Genomic DNA, 13,991 nt, shown 5'->3' with positions numbered 1-13,991 from the left:
AGGTCGAGCAATTATTCGAGAAAAGTAAATTGGAATTGCTATTATTTATTACAGTTGCTTTTCAACGTATTCTCTTGCCAAAGTCTTTACTCTTTCAGGATTGCCGCCTATTGTTTTCTCAAATTCTAAATATTTCTTAAACAAAAACTTCATCTTCTTGGAAGATAATGAAAGTGAACATGCACGTTCAAACAAAAGTCTCAATCGTTCCTAATATCACATAATGATAAAAAATAGAAACCTCACTCGCTATTACTTACTTTATCTTCTTCTGTATCAACTTGTTTCCACTCCATATCGAGATAAACATTCCAGATATCGAGACGTTTTGGAAACGAACTAATCATATTCTCAAAAATGGTCCTCGCACGTTCTATGGAACCAAACTTGTATTCAAGAACAGTAAATTTGGTAATAACTTGTATATGATCTTGTTTTGGAAGAGACAACAAGGCTCGTTCCAAAATTTTCCGACCCTCAGAAATATTCTTTTTCTTCTCATAATAAAAAGTGCCCACTTGCATCCAAACCTACGGAATTTCAATATAATATATTCTGTTAGTGATCAAATAAAGCAATCATATCATTTTTGCTTATACCTCGGGAGAATGCTTAAACTGACGGCATGCTCGAAGATATATTTCTTCAGACTTTTCCTTTCGTGTTTTCTGCATACTTTTTGCAAAATTTAAAAGAAGCTAAGGATACAGCAAAATATGAGCAACAACCAAGATAGATATATGGAAATTATTCACCGACCTTTTCTGCATTGGTGCGACTACAAGCTTCCTCCAAGATGGAGGCTAAATGACTTTCATCTCCATACTGTGCTTCCAAGTTAAGATAGGCAATCCATATGTTGAGCTTCTCATCTTGGTTTCTTACAGATATCTTCTCCAGCGCTCTGCGAGCAGTCTCCTTTGCCTTTTGTATCTATTCATTCAGTTGAGTCGTCAATTCTTGGGCAATTTGGTATTTCATTACCTGACCCATGCTTATAAAATAAGCCATGTATCTAATCCATATGCTTGAATCATCAGGTGATGCAAGAACGTGTCGTTCAAAGTCTTCTTCATTTTGTGGTTCTTTCAATGAACGCTCCAATTCGATTTCTTCATCAGAATATCTTTCCAATCTTTCATCATCTTGTTGTTGTTCTGTACTTTCTACTACCATCTTCGCAACATTATTTTTGTTGGCTCTGTTCTGGCTGTCATCATTCTCGAGCAAAATTTCATCTTGTAGTTGAAAGCTCTCAGATACTTGCAATACTTCGCAATCTGATCCATTACCCTCGCTTTCGTCACTACTTTCCACCACATCACGATTAGCATCAACCGACACACTGTCGATATAAGAATGTTGTAATGAAGAGTTCTGGCTAGTGGAATCTATTCCAACAAGTTGTCTCAAGGTTCCTATTCTTCCATTCTCTTTGATAGGGTCCAACGGATGTAAGTTGATTCTTCCCTTTTCTCTATCCACATTGTCCACTTGAACCCATATTACTTCTCCGATTCGATATTGACTCTGCTTCTCTAACGTAGATAAATGACAAAGACCAGTGACTCCCAATCCCAAAGATACAAAGATGCCAAATGGCTGAATATTCTTCACAGTTCCTTGTAGACGCAAGCCTTTTTGAAGAACAGAATATATCGTTTGTCTATCTGACAAATCACTTTCTCTCAATGATAGTTCAACCTGTCCATTTTGAATATCTATCACTTTAGCTGTCACAAGTTGACCTAATGGAAACGTTTCTTCAACATTCTGAACAAAACCATCCGATAAGTTACGAAGCATAACTCTTCCAATGATACTACTTGACAGTTGAACAAAGCAGCCCTTTAATGAATGGTGACGAATGAATCCTCGAACAAGTTGACCTGCTTTCAAGTCCATCAGGTTCTTCCAACGAATATCTTTTGGGGTGCTTTGTGTTGGATGTGCATCAGAATTTCGTAGAGATACTATCGCAATTGGTTTCTCCTTCACAGAACTGCATTCTATAATGATGCCTTTGATCCATTTTCTGGATTTGATATGAGAAATCTTTGCAGTTGCTCGATCAAAATTATCGTCAATATCTGTAAAGGAGAGAACGCCTCGACAAGTGGATAAACTCCACTCTACCCATTTGGGCAACTCTAAACAAAATTCAGCTCCATATAAAACTTGTCCTACATGGGCAACTACAGAATCTCCGACATGAACTGGCTTCACTAATTCACTCAATGCCACTTCCAACAGTTTTCTAGATTGATTCAATCGAATGATAGTACAATGAAGAGGTTGTCCTGTACGTAGCGAACTAAATATTTGTTTGGAAGACAATAATTGCTCATTTTGTGTAAAGCCCCAACGTTTCATCACACCAATCACTTTCGATGAGAAGGAAATTAGCACTTTGTCGGTCATTATTTTGTGTACGAAGCCTGTTAAGCATTGACGACAAGATAAATTAGACCAATCAACCAAGTTCTTTTCCATAGTTACTACATCATTCTTATTTAAAGTCAAGTCCAATATCTGATATTTCTTTGAATGATCCTTTGCTATAATTTTTGCTTCTACTTGTTGTCCTATTTCGAAATGTTCCAAAGGTGATATCAAAGTGTCCTTTCCTGGTTCAGACATGATCTGTGAACAATGAATTCTTCCGTAAACAGAATATCGGGGAATGAATAAATGAAGATGAACAGTAGATATCCGGACGATCCTTCCAATAACATGGTCTCCAACCTGTACGTTCTCAATCATTCTTTTCTTCTCGTCATTTGCATCCATGGCTACTAACATTGTCAATCGTTCAGAACAATAATACACTGTTCCTTCAATTACTGAGTCTACAGAATATATTACGGACAAGTTCGCACGAACTCTTGGGTCCCAAGAAGTGAGATAAACGAGACAATTATTCAACTGAGGAATTCTCATAATTAAGTATTCTTCCTTAATTAACAAAACAATACCTCGTAACCTACTGTTACAAGTTATTGGTGTTAATGATGTTTCCGTTCCTGAAGAAAAAGAATTTGCGTTACAGTCTTCTACAGGACAAACGAGAAAAAAACCAGAGAAACTATCATATTCAAGAACACGAACAGTTGCTTGGCTCGACATTTGTTCCACTTCACTGAGAGATACACCAGTTACTTGTTCTTCCTTTACAACATTGTTGCTCAATGAAAATACATATCCATGTGGACGCTTAGAAACCAACTGAGCTGAAACTATCTCTCCTTGTTTGAATAAACTTTGCCTAGTTACCGTAGCTTCATTGATGACTCTCCACTGTAACAGCATACTCTTCCATTGTTCTACATCATCGAAATAACGAGTTGGATAAAATGAGAACTTTTTGTCCCACTCTTGAGGTGTAAAGTTATTCAATTGCGTCCAGAGACACACCACCTTTCTTTCCCTACTCTCAACATGAAGACGACACCATACTGTCTCATGCTTTCGTGGAGTTCTCAACATTAGTTTTCCATTTAGGCTCCATTCATTCTTATCAATCCACACTTTCCAATTACCAATAAACCCTATCAAGTATTTGTGTAAAGTTTCCTTTTCCACAAAACCTGGCAACATCTGATTGGCTTTCCATTCACTACAAATACGGTCACTCGACAAGGAAGGATAAGTCAAAGCAAACTGAATAAGTGATCTTTTTAAAGATACCAAAGCACGACAATCGTTGGAAGAAATACGTGACCTCAAAATAACAACCTGTTCCAAAGGTAGACTTGAAGAGTTACTTTCAAAATACGAAACAAGAAGAGAATAAATTCTTTCTGACAAATAGGCAAAATCTGATAAATGTTCCTTTGGAAGAAGAGCTCTCTTCCTGGAATCAAGAAGACATACCTAGACAAATAATATTGAGATTATTATAAGAGATAATGTATTCATGAAACTCACTTCTACGATAAGATTTCCATATTCTATACCCACAATTGCACCATAAGTAACGATGGCACTAGAGTCATCATTCATTATGACATCCCTTGAAAGACTCACAATGATTCGATGAGACTCTTCATGTACCGACAGAATCCAAACTTTCAATGTCTTTCCGACGGGATAATTCTCTGATAGCCATTCTAAACTGGGCAACTTTTCCAAACCCATATAAGAGACTGGCAAAAACCTAAAGGACTTTGTTATATGCAGTCCAAAATGAATGGAAGAACACATACCCTTTCACTCCTTGAAAAAACTCTACTTGAAGTCCACGTGAAGAACTCACTTGATAAACGCAACAATAAGCTGCTGAACCGATATTACTTTTAGCATCTTGTATCGAAGCAATAACAGGATATTGATTATCTATAAACTTCTTCTTTGTGGTTATTGTGCATCGATGACTATCTTGAAATATACTCAACACACAACCCTTCACTTTCTACATAGACAATATCATACATAGAAAAAAAAGAAGAGAACAGAATCCTTACCTTTCCAGCAACAAATTTGTTCTTTAACCGAGCACCAACAGTATCTCCAAAATGCATCTGAGGTATCCATGCACGAATCTTATCTTCTACAATACATAAACAACCATTCTCTCGTACACCTTGCAACTGATTTAGCAAAGAAATGAAAAAAAAGATGCCGCCTCACTTACTTTCTATTTTGCATTGTACTGGCATTCCAGGATGAAGTTCATCAAAGCTGACGATGGTCTTTGATAAGATGCTAGGTTTCATACTTACAATAATAGTACCATCCAAAGGTGAAAATGCAACAATTCTACAACAGACTATCGACTGTAAAGAAGGTAATGAAGATAAAGCTGCATCTGCAGAGATATCGGAGTCTGCCAACTGACTATTTGGAGCAAATAAAATTGTATTACTTTCACTGTGTCTCAACAGTATACCTTTGTAAATCAGTGAGTTGTCACATTTCGAAATTTCACCTTTACAACTACCTTTAGGACTTGAAAGATGACCTTCAACGATAACGTTCTTTAGAATATTTCCAAGTTTCCAAGCATTGGGTAGTTTTGCAGGTTCAAGAAATCCGACTAAACTTTCAACAGATGATAAATATATCACTCTTTTTCCAACATCCACAAAGATCACTCTCAAGTCAAGAAAAGATTCCCTTATTGTCTCCATGGAATATACAAAACCTACAAATAGGATTTCAACTACAATATCCTATGAAAGAAGTATACTAACCTGTCATATTCGAAGCTAGTTTGATATGAGTCCAACTTCCCTTCCATTTTTTTTGTAATACTTGTCCTTCCATTCTAAGACCTGGAAATACACAACCAAACGGCCACTTGCTTTGATACGATATCTTCGAATCACACACAAGTTGTCTATTTGTGGAGACTTTGACGACAGTTTCTCTTGTCCACTTTCTTGACATGCGTTATTACACACCNAATCAAGCTTCCTGACTATTTACAGTGTTCAAGTAAATATCATTTCTTCTGAGCTGAATGAAGACAGTAATTACCTTCAAAATTTGAGATTCCGTCTCTTCCAAAGGAAGAAAGCCATCATATTGGATAGATTCCAATCCAAAAGTAACACGATAACCATATTCTTCCCTTTCGTAGATCATTCCATAGACCAAACAACCCTTTTCGGAAGATTAAAACAAGTCTTTTAAATACTTCATTAAGATACCTTTGTCAAAAAACAGGGATCGATATGTCGGTTCACGTTTTTGGGAAGTACGGATACTTGGATTTTACGATGCTCTCTAAAATAATTCGGTAAGCAAGAAAGCTATCATGTGAGTATCATTCTATTATCTTACCCTTGTTTGGTAACGGACAATACAGAAAATGGTAATATCATGCCAGGTTTAACCACAAGGTCGTTATCTTGAATGTGACTCTCTTCCTGTTCCTCTTCAATTTGCCACTCTTTTTTCAATACATTCGGTTCAAGTAACTCTGATAACTCATCACAGACAACCATCATATGATTCCACGAGATAAGATAGATACGACCAGTACGTACATTAACACTTTGAACAGCACCTAACATGGCCGCATTTTCCAATCCAGCACCCTGAGCGTTCGAGATATTTAAAACAAAGGGTTCTTGAAAAGTAACAATATTCTCATCAAACTGACAATATTCAGTATAAGCAACCAACTATCCTTCCAAATACTCACTTCATCGCCAGAGTCATTATCGTCTGTGGAAAAGGGATGGTGTAAACGTCTTTTCTTTCTTCCCTTCAACCACTGGTCAAAGAAAGAATTCGACTGTCTCTTCTGTATGGAACTATGTGTTCTCCCTTTTTTAGTTTCTGCATCTATTTTCTCAAAGCTACTCAAAGTTGGTGTCTTGGGTGACTTTCCTCTTGGCAGTGGCTCCTCCATCTTTCAATAATCGGTCGACCGTAAGAAATGTGCCAAATCTTTTAGATTTTGGAATAAATGCTGTAAAGCAATTTATATTAGAAAAATATTAACAACTTGCTTTTAAATAAATTGTAAGTAATGGAGAGAAATACCAACCAACTGAATAACGTTTGGCTTTGTTGAAAACATCGAATCTCAACATCTTTTCTAATTGGAATTATTGTGGAATGGTATCAACTCCATATGAAAACAAGTTGTACAAAGCTTTGTTATATAGCTTTTGTATATTGGGTGTGCTTACACTCTGTTCATTGGCTTTCTGGAGCCACTGAAGCACACCCTCTTCTTTTCCCCAACGTTTCTAGTAACGCCATAGTTTCTAAAGCGACTTCAAGCAAACTCGTTTCTCTCGATAAAAGTTGTCCGTTTTTATTCTTGGAGCTTTTAGATGGTTCAGTTGAATTGCTTCAAGTGGTTCAAGGGATTTCCTTATGGTCTATAAAGTCGGAAAAGATTTTTTTACCAAACAAAGAAGAACAACCGAATATTTTGGACCGTTGCATTCTAGGTTGGTTTTTATTCAGTATTTGCTCAAGAAAGATTTCAAATATTCCGGTGTAGGTCCTGATTATCGTCTTTATATTTTAAAAGAAGACGGCTTAGTGCCCTATTTTTTAGGAAACAGCGAGTCACTATTAACTTTATATCGGGTAGACACTAGTGCCTTGTTCATTGAATTAGATACAGGAAAGATTTTGAAGGAAATAGAATTTTATTCTGAAGAAGAACGTTTCCCTATTCCTTGTATGGAAGGAAATGAAGACTCATGTGATTACCTGTTCAAACAATATCAAGTGAAAAATATTGGCATCGTCTTTCGGAAGTTTGTAGGCCTTCGTATGTATGACGCCAATTCAGGGAAGAGTTACTTTGCCAACTTTAGTCGTTTTGAGCCTTCCAATTTTGTGTTTACTTATGAAGTTGATGGAAAGGTTTCTAGTACCCTTGAGAATAACATTTGGTATGGAAAGCTTTTGATAGAAACCCAACAAGTGAGTTTAAAAGATGATGGAGATCATCTGCTGTGGTCAAGAAGCTTTGAGCTTCCTGTCATAAACATCATTGCCCTGGGCGATATGTTTAAAAAGGAGAGAAAAGCAACCCACAATGATTGGATTTCATTTTCTTCTTTTAAGATGATTTCAGATGTTCCTAATACAGATTGGCAGTCGGAAACTACAGAGGAGCCCATTGTTGAAATGCATTCATTAGTTTCTTATCCAAAAACGAGATATTATGTAGCATTCCTAAGACAATATGACTACAAGTTGATTGTTTCAATATTCTTTGTACTTTGCATGATTGTTTTGTACTATCGAAAAGCGTTGTTGGGTCATCGCAATGTGGCTACTCTTTTTCTTTCGAAAAGAAACAAAAGTAGCAAGAAATGGTTTCAATGGAAAATTTTGGAAAAGCAAGTTTTCAGACGAGGAACCAACAATTCTTTATCAGCTGAGAGTGGTGAACATATTCAGAATGATGACAAACCTGGCACAGAAGAGTATAAAATTGGAAAGCTGATTCTCACTCACCGTATTTTGGGACTTGGTTCTCATGGAACAGTTGTTTTTGAAGGACGTCTGGATGGAGATGGAAGGAAAGTTGCTATTAAACGAATGTTGAAAACTTTTTATGAGTTGGCTAGAAAAGAAATTGAAATGTTGATTAAGTTGGATGAACTTAGTCCTTATGTCATTCATTATTACGCGATGGAGGAAGATAGTTTATTTGTGTATCTTGCTTTGGAGTTGTGTGATAGAACTCTTGAAGAACAAGTAAGAGTTTGGAAAGAGTCCATACAAGTTTCTTCCAGTTGCTATATTCCCATCTTGCGACAAATCATATGTGGTTTAATGGACTTGCATCGATGTGGAGTTGTCCATCGAGACCTGAAACCTCCCAATATTTTGGTTATGGAACCTAAGGAGTATTCAGTAAACAACAGACTACCCATTGAACATTATCGAATCAAAATAGCAGATGTTGGTTTGGCAAAGAGGATGAGTACTGAGACAACCTTGGCTTATATGACGAATGGAAACAGTACGAGTAACAAAGCGGAAGGAAGTTATGGTTGGAGAGCAGCGGAAGTTTTGAATAAAGAAAAACAAAATACTTCGTTGGATATATTTGCAGCAGGTTGTATTTTGTATTTCGTATTAACGGGAGGTAAACATCCATTCGGAAACTCAGTTTATGAAAGAGAGTCCAAAATATGTAAAGGTTAGACAGCCATAATATTATTATGTATGTACTTTTCATAGAACAACTTTTAGGTGACTATAACCTTGCAGAATTGGAAAATCTTCAATTGTGGGATGCTAAAGACTTGATTGAGAAAATGATTGGACTGGATCCATCCTCAAGACTCTCTGCTAAGCAAATTCTCAAGCATCCCTTTTTTTGGAGTGATACTAAGAAACTTTCGTTTCTTTCTGACGTTTCTGATCGACTTTCATTCTTTAAAAATGGAAATGGATCCCGAGAGAACAAAGACTTGATAGTCTCGTTTGAGAAGTATTGTCGTATTGTGTTGGCTACCACTGAAACTAAGAGAATATCTTGGGCAACAAAGATTGATATGATTGTGCTGAAGGCACCCAATAGTCGTAATTATGATACTACTAGTGTCTCCGATCTATTGCGTCTAATAAGAAATAAGCGCTCCCATTATAATGAGTTACCATCATCGGTTCAACGTGTATTGGGCCTATTGCCTTGTTATGATCGTGAAGAAAACTTTAACCATAACTTTTGGCAATACTTTAACAGTCGTTTTCCAAAACTCTTGATAACTGTTTACACCTTTGTTATACAAAGATCAGAATTTCTGCAAGACAAACATTTCCAAGGGTACGGAATGAGTCAAAGAGAATGGATTAGAAATGATGAAGAGGAAGATAAACCAGACAAGTCGACAATACGATATCAAAGTGAGTCGACTAAAATGAGAATAACTGATAAGAAAGAACGAAAACAATATTCCATCGAGATGTTACAACAACTGAAGCAGGGCAATTGGCTACCTCGCAATTATTCATCGTGAAAAACTTCATCAGCAATATTGTAGTCTTCTTAAAGTCAAAAAAGCCTTTAGCAATCCGCATTCATCACTGCAGTATTTGCTATTGTCTCGTGCAAAACATGAGCAGCCTTCCATTTGACAGAAGCGGTCAATAAATGGCTCTTCAATAGCCATGTCTTTCATCTTATTCACTTGTGGTGGCTCTATTGAGACTTGCGTATTTGCAACAGTCTCGTCTTGAATATCCAGTGAAGGATCGACAGGGGCTTCTTCGAAAGTATTTGCTACATTTTCATTTATCTGTGATTCCTCTTCGGTTGACGCTTCACCATCTGTAATAGAAAGACGTTCCAAGTCAAGCAATACAGGGTGGTCTTCAGAAAGTATTTCCTTCAAAAGTTTACAAGCAACGGCAGCGTCTTGAGCAATTTCTTGATCGTTCAAAGGCCCCCCTTCTGCTTGCCAGGGGGATTGGAGTTCTAGAGCTTGTTGTACTGTGTTTGGCGTGTCGTATTGTTCACATACGAAATTTAAATGAAGAACCAAGTATTTAAATCTTAGTAAACGGTAGAAAAATGTCTCGTATTCTTTGTCTGGTGACAACATAAGATAATAGTAGTCTTCGTGCTTGGGTCCTTCACCTATGGCCCAAAGCAAACCTGAAAAGTCCAAGGAAAAGTCGACAATACACAAAGTTTGAAACTGTATACCCTGAGAGAGTGCTTCAGTTTGTTGTGGAGGAACAAGTATTCCTTTTAGGGTCAATTTTGTAGAAGGCTGTGACAAACTACCTTTCCAAGTTCTGTCTAGTTGAAGTAAATGACTCAAACGACCACTACTGTCCACAATTTTCACTTGATGCAAGTAAAAACAACTCGTTCCATCTATATCATTCTTATATTTTGTAGGTATGGAACGTTCATCACAGACTTGACGTCTTTTTCTTTTCGAATTCATCGAGAATAGCTTTTCTGTCTTTGTGGTATTTCCCAAAAGCCAATTATGATGGCAATCACAACCAGCCTATTTGTATCTTCTTTCACTCGTCATGATAACAGCACGAGTTTCAAAAGGAACCAACTTCGACTTTCATTAAAAATATATGGACAAGTGAACAAAAAAGGTGGCTCCAAGAGGCGGGTTATCTTTGTGGAGGATACAAACAAATTGCTTGCAGACAAGTCAATAGCAAGGAAGTGTAGCCACTGTAGACAAGTGGGTCACAACTCGAGAACTTGTCAAGACGCGTTTGTAACAACCGTGTTTTGGACAACGAGTATAGACAGTCAGAGTACAAGAGATCGAAGCAGTTTTGGTAATGTTGTTTGCCAAAGATGTAACAATGCAGGAGTCATCAACTGTGTTTTTTGTGAACAGAACGTGGACAGTATTGTTTCACGTAACGAGTCCAAAAACTTGGAGATAATTGAGACTGAAAAATCCTCAAGATTGGACTCTTTCAAGGAAAAACAACTGAAAACTAGTGCTTATTTGGCGAACATCGGAAGATTATCCAGAATGACTTACAAGTTGGATGGCAAAACAAAAGTCGAAGTTTGTGTAAAGTGTAGTGGAACGACATTGATGGTTTGTCCTCGTTGTCGTGGGGAACCAATGAGCGCATAGCAGAAATGTTTTCTACACAACAACAGGACGAAGAAGAACAGAGTTTGCAACAAGAAGAAGTTGCTCAAAACATCTATGGTTTAGGGTCGTTTGAGAGTACAGATAGTTCGTCTTTTGAACGAGAACCCAATAAAAAGCCTTCCACGCTATTGGGCAAGTTTGCAAGAAGTGTTCAAGACTCGTGGAAACAGTTTTCTCAAGGTTTTGTGGAAGTTTCGCATAAAACAGCGCTCAAGTATCCAAGTCTATTATTTTTTGGAGACTCTTTAACTGAGTACTCACAACACGTCTCTTCTTCAGAAGGGATAGGTTGGGGAGCTTTGTTGACCAACGAGTATTCAACCAAAGCAGAAGTGATCATACGTGGTTTTGCTGGTTATAATACTCGCTGGGCACTTTATATGCTTCCAAAGGTCTTGCAAGCTATAGATCTTTCTTGTTTGAAACTGGTGGTTATTTTTCTAGGAGCAAACGATTGTGTGTTGCCTGATAGCCCTCAACACGTTAGTATTGAAGAATATGCAAGCAACCTATTTAAAATGATCAAAGTCGTTCGGAACAAACAATCACAAGTTGCACGAGCAGAGTTACTTTTAGTGACACCACCCCCTTTCGTTGAAGAATTATGGGAAGAAGACTGCAGACAAAAGAATAAACCAGTGCTTCGGAAGGCTTCGAGAGTCAAAGACTATGCAGAAGCTTGTAAACGTGTGGCTGTAGAAGCTCAAGTGCCTTGTTTAGATCTTTGGACAAGTATTCAGCAACAAATTCAGTGGCAAACTTTCTTTACCGACGGTCTCCATTTCTCTGAAAAGGGAAACGAATACGTATTTGAACAGCTAAAAACGGTCATTTCAGACAACTTTCCGAATCTAACTGCTGAAAGAATGACTGCAGTGTTTCCACATTGGTCAGAAATCGATCCTCTAAACTTTAGCAGCACATTTGACAAATTCTTCACCACATCATAGTATTTTATCCTCACAACTTGCTGAAAAAGGAAATTATTCAAGAGTCTGAGTCAATCTAATCCAACGTTCTAGTAGCTCCAAGGAAGATCCACTGAACAGAAACTAGGTAAATGATATTCTTTTTCATAATATAAATTCATCTTTACCTCATGAGAGTTCTCGCAGCCAGAGTGATCGCTTCGCCGAAACTTTCAGACATACCAGAAACAACGAGTGCAGCGCCAGCATTCAGAATAATAGAGTTACTGATAGCACTTGGCTTTCCACGCAAACATTCCCTTAAAATATGCGCATTGAAATTTGCATCAGCTCCTTTAAGGTCTTCTAGTTGGCAGGTAGGAAAGCCATATTGCGCAGGATTGATAGCATATCGATGAATATCGTCGGGAGTAACCTCGAGTACAGTAGCACTTCCAAGAGGAGACAGTTCATCCAAACCTGAACAATGTAAAACCCAACTTCGTTCCGTTCCTAATAACTGTAATGCTATGGCCAACTTTTCCATCAATTCTTCATGTGAAACCCCAATGACCTTTGAAATACCATTCACAATAAGATGCTTTGCACTTGGTTCTAATCAAGTTCTTACTTGTCGGGAAACAAGAGCTGGGTTGGTGAGTGGTCCAAGTAAATTGAAAGCTGTTCGAATACGTAAACCCTTTCGAATATTGGCCACAAGCTTCATGGAAGGATGATATCTAGGAGCGTATAGAAACGCAATTCCAACTTCTTCCAAACATCTTGCGATGGCTTTGGGAGATAAAGACACCCTAAAACATCGATAATGTCGAATGCCTAAAAATTCTTATTTTCTGTAACATACTTAACTCCTAACGACTCCAAGACATCTGCTGATCCGCACTTCGAACTAGAAGAATGACTTCCATGCTTTGCAACTTTGGCTCCACAAGCTGCTGCAAGAATAGCAGCTCCGGTTGAAATATTTACTGTATCTGCACCATCACCCCCTTTGTACTCATGAACACGATAAAACAGCAAGTCATATCTTGATATTCACCTGTTCCAACGATATCAACCAAATATGGGATACTTGAAGGCAATGGAACCGATAGACTTTGTTGTCGCATTGCAAGTGCCATCCCAGCCAGTTCTTCGGCAGTTTCTCCCTGAACAAACAATAAACCCTCAATAATGAGTTTCCAAGTTCATTATTTTAGGCGTACCTTTGATCGTAGTAGCGAAAGAAATGCTGCAACTTGATATGGGTTTGCGTCACTTTGACCAAGAAACTTCGCAACAGACTCTCTCGACTAAGATCGTTGGCATAAGCTTTAGATTACTTGGACGGAAAGCTATCCAACCTCTTCTAAAGAAAGATTTCTACGCATCACCAGCTTTTCGAGAATCGGCTTCAAATCTGTCTCCATTTTTTCCTCTTTCTTCAAGTTATCAGAAAAAAATCCATACATAGATGTGCGCAACGTGTCAAAGAATCTGTTGGGTCCTGTTGCTGAAGGGTCCGTCAACTTGCACCGACTGTGTTACAACTCAAAGTGCTTGGTAGAATTCTAAGATACACTTACCATCTGTCGGAACGACTGCATAGTGGAAAGGAGCCTCCATATGACTACTGCGACAAGTGCAAAGGTTAAAACTTGCCAAAGCGAAACGTGACCAGAAACGAGGAGCTTTTGGATATCAACCGGAAAGCTTGACTCACGCTTCGAAAACAACGTGTTGTCTAATGCTTTCCTTTCAAAAATTTGTATGCGTCTATTTGCGGCAACTTGTTGACAAAATATATTTGAGCCAACGTGATGATATGAGGTCGGAATAGAGCGGTTTTTTCCATACGAATGCCAACATATTCTTCCAACGAAACGAACATGAAAACTTAAAGGAGGCAAATATTTGTGAGACTGTTTATTAACGGACCCGCTCTGAAAAGACTTGATAGCAAAATAAGTCTTCACGCACGCAAATGAAATTTTCATTGAGTTGGCGCCAT

At 37.8% G+C, this 13,991-nt stretch overlaps 6 protein-coding genes across 6 annotated transcripts; 3 read left to right on the top strand and 3 right to left on the bottom strand.

Annotated features, from left to right (window-relative positions):
- Nucleotide 1: 1 nt before the first annotated feature.
- Nucleotides 2–6,372, bottom strand: Gasu_43980 (rRNA biogenesis protein rrp5). Its single transcript, XM_005704523.1, has 16 exons — nucleotides 6,149–6,372; nucleotides 5,785–6,101; nucleotides 5,652–5,727; nucleotides 5,479–5,604; nucleotides 5,403–5,419; nucleotides 5,193–5,338; nucleotides 4,940–5,143; nucleotides 4,634–4,888; nucleotides 4,464–4,582; nucleotides 4,206–4,411; nucleotides 3,928–4,156; nucleotides 985–3,873; nucleotides 760–933; nucleotides 600–698; nucleotides 261–530; nucleotides 2–210 (listed from the first exon to the last, which is right to left on the bottom strand). The coding sequence occupies exons 1-16, from the start codon at nucleotides 6,356–6,358 to the stop codon at nucleotides 49–51; spliced, it is 5,499 nt and encodes a 1,832-aa protein (XP_005704580.1). The 5' UTR covers nucleotides 6,359–6,372; the 3' UTR covers nucleotides 2–48.
- A 180-nt stretch (nucleotides 6,373–6,552) lies between these two features.
- On the top strand, nucleotides 6,553–9,467 carry Gasu_43970 (serine/threonine-protein kinase/endoribonuclease IRE1). Its single transcript, XM_005704522.1, has 3 exons — nucleotides 6,553–6,908; nucleotides 6,962–8,623; nucleotides 8,677–9,467. The coding sequence occupies exons 1-3, from the start codon at nucleotides 6,584–6,586 to the stop codon at nucleotides 9,444–9,446; spliced, it is 2,757 nt and encodes a 918-aa protein (XP_005704579.1). The 5' UTR covers nucleotides 6,553–6,583; the 3' UTR covers nucleotides 9,447–9,467.
- Nucleotides 9,468–9,471: 4 nt separating this feature from the next.
- On the bottom strand, nucleotides 9,472–10,392 carry Gasu_43960 (uncharacterized protein). The gene is made up of 2 exons (XM_005704521.1): nucleotides 9,566–10,392; nucleotides 9,472–9,513 (listed from the first exon to the last, which is right to left on the bottom strand). The coding sequence occupies exons 1-2, from the start codon at nucleotides 10,380–10,382 to the stop codon at nucleotides 9,494–9,496; spliced, it is 837 nt and encodes a 278-aa protein (XP_005704578.1). The 5' UTR covers nucleotides 10,383–10,392; the 3' UTR covers nucleotides 9,472–9,493.
- A 10-nt stretch (nucleotides 10,393–10,402) lies between these two features.
- Gasu_43950 (uncharacterized protein) lies at nucleotides 10,403–11,597 on the top strand. Its single transcript, XM_005704520.1, has one exon. It carries the CDS (start codon nucleotides 10,428–10,430, stop codon nucleotides 11,049–11,051), a length of 624 nt encoding a protein of 207 aa, XP_005704577.1. The 5' UTR covers nucleotides 10,403–10,427; the 3' UTR covers nucleotides 11,052–11,597.
- Nucleotides 10,563–12,137, top strand: Gasu_43940 (GDSL-motif lipase/hydrolase family protein). The gene has a single exon (XM_005704519.1). The coding sequence runs from the start codon at nucleotides 11,057–11,059 to the stop codon at nucleotides 12,020–12,022; it is 966 nt and encodes a 321-aa protein (XP_005704576.1). The 5' UTR covers nucleotides 10,563–11,056; the 3' UTR covers nucleotides 12,023–12,137.
- Nucleotides 11,612–13,982, bottom strand: Gasu_43930 (anthranilate phosphoribosyltransferase). The gene is made up of 8 exons (XM_005704518.1): nucleotides 13,567–13,982; nucleotides 13,345–13,509; nucleotides 13,207–13,293; nucleotides 13,041–13,149; nucleotides 12,846–12,990; nucleotides 12,612–12,792; nucleotides 12,169–12,554; nucleotides 11,612–12,113 (listed from the first exon to the last, which is right to left on the bottom strand). Exons 1-8 carry the CDS (start codon nucleotides 13,975–13,977, stop codon nucleotides 12,056–12,058), a joined length of 1,542 nt encoding a protein of 513 aa, XP_005704575.1. The 5' UTR covers nucleotides 13,978–13,982; the 3' UTR covers nucleotides 11,612–12,055.
- Between the last annotated feature and the right edge of the window lie 9 nt (nucleotides 13,983–13,991).

The sequence above is a fragment of the Galdieria sulphuraria genome, assembly GCF_000341285.1.
Source record: "Galdieria sulphuraria unplaced genomic scaffold scaf_40, whole genome shotgun sequence".
Lineage (NCBI taxonomy): Eukaryota > Rhodophyta > Bangiophyceae > Galdieriales > Galdieriaceae > Galdieria > Galdieria sulphuraria.
Note: the sequence above shows the minus strand (reverse complement) of the source record. Positions and strands in the feature narration are given on the sequence as shown.